Source organism: Petaurus breviceps, unplaced genomic scaffold (genome assembly GCF_028583685.1).
Source record: "Petaurus breviceps papuanus isolate PSGF00001 unplaced genomic scaffold, PetGlider_PUasm1.0 172, whole genome shotgun sequence".
Classification (NCBI taxonomy): Eukaryota; Metazoa; Chordata; class Mammalia; order Diprotodontia; family Petauridae; genus Petaurus; species Petaurus breviceps.
This window is the reverse complement of record NW_027185755.1, coordinates 1763019-1769031: the sequence shown is the minus strand read 5'-3', so window position 1 is coordinate 1769031 and position 6013 is coordinate 1763019. Positions and strand designations below refer to the sequence as shown.

The 6013-nt window shown below is 42.6% G+C and overlaps 2 protein-coding genes across 2 annotated transcripts in view; both read right to left on the bottom strand.

Moving 5' to 3' along the window:
• LOC138157532 (adhesion G protein-coupled receptor E3-like) overlaps positions 1-6013 on the bottom strand; it is a 246002-nt gene that overhangs the window by 214362 nt on the left and 25627 nt on the right. The window lies entirely within an intron of this gene.
• Positions 1-6013, bottom strand: part of LOC138157524 (adhesion G protein-coupled receptor E4-like) — a 23684-nt gene that overhangs the window by 13192 nt on the left and 4479 nt on the right. Inside the window, exon 5 of the mRNA XM_069083169.1 lies at positions 3361-3596. Within this exon, the coding sequence (XP_068939270.1) occupies positions 3361-3596 (236 nt within the window). The remainder of the gene's footprint in view (positions 1-3360; positions 3597-6013) is intronic.

Sequence of the window (6013 nt, the reverse complement as noted above, 5' to 3'; positions counted from 1 at the left end):
GAGAGAGAGAGAGAGAGAGAGAGAGAGAGAGAGAGAGAGAGAGAGAATGAAGATAAGAGCATAAGGGAGAAGGTAAAGATAAAAGGTTGATGGGTGGTCATGACTGTCATATACTCAGCCCTCCTCTGAGATCTTGGAATGGCTGTCACTTTGTGATGTTAGTGGCTTCTGGGTCCACTGGAAGCGAACCTTGAGTCCTTCTCTGGGTTAAGTTGGATTCATGGCAATAAGATACAAAGACATCAAGAAGACCCCGCTCTAAACATGCAAACAAGCTACAAATAGGACAAATTGAAGGCAATCTCAAAGGGAAGGCTATTGCTGCTGCTGCTGTTCTTGTTCTTGTCCTTCCTTTTATTTGGAGAGTACCAATGACATCATCATTGGGGCAATAATGGTTGATGAATGATGTCATGACTGGTGTGTGAATCGGATTTAAGTGAGGCAAAATTGAACAGTCTTCAATCTCACTCTCTCTTCCAGTGTCATCAAAATCCAGTGGCGGTACAAAGGCCAAGATGACGGGTGCTAGCCTGGGATGCAGTGGATGATCTTGGCGTCATTGGTGTCTGACCAAGCTCTATGTGCTCCACAGTCCCTGATTCAGCTCACCTTCATAGACATTGGAACCATCTGCTCTCATTCTCCCATTCACATGAGAAGTCTTTGCATGGTTGGGGTAGACATCTCCCTAACTCATCAATAGATCTGAAGCCTATTGGGTACCCTCAGCCTGGTTTAGCTCATCTTCTGAGATGGTTTTACCAGGGTGTGCTCACTGTGCATGCTACAACTTCTTGGAGCTACGGGTGAGAGGGAAGGCAGTAAGACTAGGGAGGACTGAGAAAAGTTTCCTGTAGAAGGTAGGACTTTAGCTGAGACTTGAAAGAAGCCAAAGAATCCAGGAGATGGTGATGAGGAGGGCAAGCAATCCAAGAATGAGGGAGAGCCAGTGAAAATGCCTAGAGTTGGGAAATGGAATGTAAGGAACAGCAAGGAGGACAATGCCACTGGATTGCAGAGCAGGTGGGGGGAGTGTAAGGTTTAAGAAGAATGAAAAGGCAGGAAGGGGCTTTCAAAGTCAAACAGAGAATTTCATATTTGATCCTGGAGACAGTAGGGAACTACCAGAATTTACTGAATAGGAAAGTGATATGGGCAGACCTATGTTTTAGGGAGATCAATTTGACAGCTGAGGACAGGGTGGATTGCAATGAGAAGAGAATCAAGGCAGGGAGACCAACCAGGAGGTGATTGCAAGAGTCCTGTCACAAAGTGAAAAGGGTCTATGACAGGGTGGTAGCAAGACCAGAAGGAAGAAGGAGACGTCTATGAGAGTTATGAAAGTAGAGTATGTAACCTGGTGACTGATTGGATTTGTGAATTGAGAGTGTGGAGTCAAGGATGAAGCCTAGGTTGCAAGCCTGGGAGACTGGGAAGATCATGGTACCTTTGGCAGCAATAAGGAAGTTAGGAAGAGGGGGGAGGATTTGTTAGCAGGATAATTGGGTAAAATGGGGAAAAAAAGACACACTTTCACTTTACATAAGGTAAAGGAAATAGACTTGGTTTTTCCAAAGGAATCCACGGAGTACTTTATATTTGCCAAGCATGATGGACAATCCAGTCCAATTTCCAATATTATTTACTTCCAGAAACTTCCATAATAAGTAAATAATAGTTTACCTGACTTCTACTATGCCAATAGCCTCTATACACCTATATATGGAAAGCTCTGCTTTCTACCTGCCTCCCAGGTATTCTCAAAATTGCTGCTAGAATAATCTTTCTTATACAATTGGTCTTCTTAACTCAAAAATATTATGACTTTTTTACTCAAGAATCAAGTTCAGTTTCCTCTGCTAGGAGTTCAACATCTTCCATAATCTAATGTCACCCTGCTCTTTCAGCTTTGCTTTCCCCTCTTCATGTGATCTAATAAACTGGACAAACTTCTAGTCCCCCATCCTGCTCTTCCCACTCCTGCCTCAGAACCTTTGCTCAGGCTGTTTCCTATACCCAGAGTACCTGCCTTCTCTATTTTGCTATTGAATTTCAAGGCTTTCTCCTCCATGAAACCATCCCTGATTCCTCTTCCTGCTCTTCCTTCTCTACCTTAACAAGGCACTTCTCTTGCTCCTCTCTAATGTATTTATCATTTGACACTGTACGTTATTAGCTTCCTGTAGCTGTGTCTTACTCTTACCCTTAATGGAGTGTGAGCTCCAGGGGGGTTGGGGCTGTGTCTTAGCTAAGCATCCTATCTCCCCAGCATTGAGCACATTCTTCTGAATCCGGTGCTCCACACATGCTGAATAAATGTTTGTTGGCTAAAATGTTTGTTGAATGACTATCTCAGTAGCACTTGTTTCAACAGGGAATTATCTGTTTTATGCCTTATGTCTCTTCTCTCTGTTATCATGCCCATAGTTAGCGATTATGATTTTGGCTGGACCAGTGGTACTGAGTAAAGTACATCACATGCAGGTATAAAGGGCGGGTGCAAAGGTTTTGTAAACTGCTGCAGGATGGACAGGAGAGGAAATGTGGCAAAGCAGATGAAGAATGGTGTACAAACTCCTGGAGGGCAGGGATTGTTTCATTTGTTTTTGGATTCCTAAGAACAGAGGACACAGGGGCAAAAAAAAAAAAATGAAACAGTCCCTTCTTTCAAGGAGCTTACTTCTTCTAGGGGGCAAAAATATACACACAATAAGTTGTATACCGAAGAAATACAAATCACTGGGGGAGGCCACTAATGTATGAGGTCTTCTGTGGAAGGGGGCCCTTAAACTGAGCCCAGGAGGCTGGAGATTCCAAGAGCTCAGGGAAAGGAAGGAGAAGCATTACAGATGTGCATTATTGGGGAATATATCTTGTAGCTTTTAAGCTACTTATCATGTTGCATCTTTTGTTTGCTCAGTCCCATGGGCAACACTGTGTAAATTATAGATTGTAGGTGCTTTGGAAATGGATAATTTGAATTGGGACTTGCTTATTCTTCAGTTTCTGAACCTTATTTCTCTGATTTAAAGATATTTATAAGTAGAGGGGTGTTAATAGATGGAGGCCATGTTGTTATAATGTTTAGTGCTAAGGGAAAGTCTCTTTTATCATGGAAAATTTGCCAAATCATTTTCCTCAGAAACTTGTGCATGGGCTCCATAGGTTGGCAAAGTCACTTGATAAGTACTTTGATGGGAGCAGGTCTTGGGGAGTCCTGAGTTATTGGAATCCAGCCTCACTGGAAAGGTAACTTGAATTGTAAAAAATAAATTAGAAAATGAATGAAAAAAGGATTTAACTTCAGAATACCAGTTGGGCATGTATGCACTGACATACATGGTGTGCCCTACTCACTGGTGCTCTGTCCCATAATGCTGGGAGCCACTCGCTGCTGACACAGCCACGATCACAGCTGGGATCCCGTAGCCAAAAAGGCACATGAATCTCTTCTTGAACCGGCCTGCGCTGGTGTAATTGGCAACCTTGAGGTTCCTAACAGTGAGGAAAAGGTGCAGCCCTTCCAGGAACATCCAGGTGAAGGCAGCCAGATATAGGTAATGCAACCCCCCAGCAATGATGGAACACACGATCTGAGAGAAACAGACAAGACAGAGGATGGTTGGTGGGTAGATGGAAATGAATACCCACAATTCACCAGGATGGAGTGAAGAAAATGCTGTTCTACTTCCTTTCTAGTTCTTTTGATATAAAGTTAAGTCACCCTGAGATTTCCCTTTCCTGAGGCAGTGTGGTAGAGTAAATTTTGGACCTGGTGTAAGGAAAACCTGGGTTTGAATCCTACCTCCAGCCCTCGAAATTTGTTTGACCTTGGACAAATCACTTAAACTCTATGGGCCTCAGTTTCCTCATCTGCAAAATGAAATCACTGGACTAAATGGCCTCAAAGAGGTCTTCCCTACAATTCCTACTTTTCTCATTCATGTAATGAGGATAGTATTTGTCATTTCTACCTTATGTGGTAATCTCAGGTCTCAAATGATAACCTGTGTAAAGCACTTCGTAAACTTTTGTGGGAGAAACATAGGAACCACAATGTTTTCATTGACTAACAATGTAGGGACCCTGGCCACGCCAACCATCTGATGGCCTAATTATAGAAAGTCCCCATCTGCTATTGAAAAGGGAGCATAATATAATAAATGATAGCAGTATACAGTAAAAAGAGGATGGTCTGTTCCCCTGAAGAAATAACTTCTTGTTCTTGGATGAGGGATTCGTGCAATCTGGTCTAAATGGTTAGACCTCAACCCTGCAGTTTTGTCTGAAGGGACTGCTTTCACAATTGTAGAAGTATCAGTCACCTCGCCTTGTCTCCTGCCCCTGAACAGGGAATGTCCTTTCCTTCTGATAACAAACCATGCCAGTTGCATGACAAATATTCCCCCAGAGTCTCCTCCTCCTTCTTTCTTTTAATAATTCCCCTTCCCCTACTCCTCCTTCTCTAATAGAAAGTGTTACTTAATCATCCTAAATTGTCACAGAACACTACTCATTGGCTCTATGCTCTAAGTGGACCTGAAAACTTATCAAAACTAAATCTGTACCCTAGGAAGCTATCTCTAGTTTTCTTATCATGCTAATCTATTTCTTTCCTTCTGGTTTGAGCTCCTGCCTTTGACCTGATGTGTATACATTTCCCATGAGGTCCCAGTCCCCGTGGGAGAGAAATTTCTAGACAACTTACAGTGCTATAGAAATGTCAGTTATTATTATGCCCCTGCCTTTAGATGGGCACATTTCTGAGTTATCCAAGAAAGATGAGAATTTACTGCATTTTTATCATAAAATCAAATAATTTTAGCATTGGAAAAGACATCAGGAGCCATTGTCAACCTACACCAGAAAGAAATTCTTACTATGTTATGTCCCATAAATGATCATCTGTCCTCTGTTAATGACTTCCATTGAAAAGGAATCTACTAGCCCCCAAGGCAGCTCATTCCACTTTTAGATAGCTCAAAGGTGGTGCAGCAGATAGGGCACTGGGCTTAGAATCAGGAAGACTCATCTTCCTGAGTTCAAATTCAGCCTCAAATACCAACTAGCTGCGTGACCCTGGGTGAGTCACTTAACACTCTTTGCCTCAGTTTCCTCATCTGTAAAATGAGCTGGGCAAGGAAATGGCAAACTACTCTAGTATCTCTGCCAAGAAAACCCCCAAATGGGATCATGATGATTCAGACACGACTGAAAACAATTGAACAACTACCCTGACAACTAACTGGTGGGAAGCTTATCTTGACATCAGTCCCAAGTTAGCACCTTTGGAGCTTCCTTCTGTTGCTCCTGATTCTCTCCTCAGGGACCAAAGGAAACAAGGGAGGATCTATTTAAACATAGACTCAAGTCCCAAGTTTTCTTTTGTCCAGATTATTTTTGTCCTCATTATTTTCAACTAGTCACCATACAAAAGATTCTTCTTTTCTTCACCATCCTGGCCTATCAATATTCTTCTAGAACTATGGAACCCATAATTGAACACAATCCTCCAGAACTGAGTCCTGGTCAGGGTGGAGCACAGTGGGATTATTGCCGCCTTATCTGGCTACCATCTGGCACTCCTTGACTCCTTGTATTTTTCCTTATTTTTAAAATAAATTTGTATTGATATTTTATTTTGTTTTTTGCTTTTTGGAGCGGGGAAGGCAGGGCAATTGGGGTTAAGTGACTTGCCCAAGGTCACACTGCTAGTAAGTGTTAAGATTTGAATGTAGGTCCTCCTGACTCCAGGGCCAGTGCTCTATTTACTGTGCTACCTAGCCGCCCCCATGTTTTGTTTTTTTACATCACCAAAATTTCTCCCAGTATCCCTTCTCCCTCCCAGAAAGCTATTCTCTATAAGAAATATTCTTTTTTTTTCTTTTGCTTTTTGGAGGGCAATTGGGGTTAAGTGACTTGCCCAAAGTCACATGGCTAGTAAGTGTGTCCAGTGTCTGAGGCCGGATTTGAACTCAGGTCCTCCTGACTCCAGGGCCAGTGCTCTATT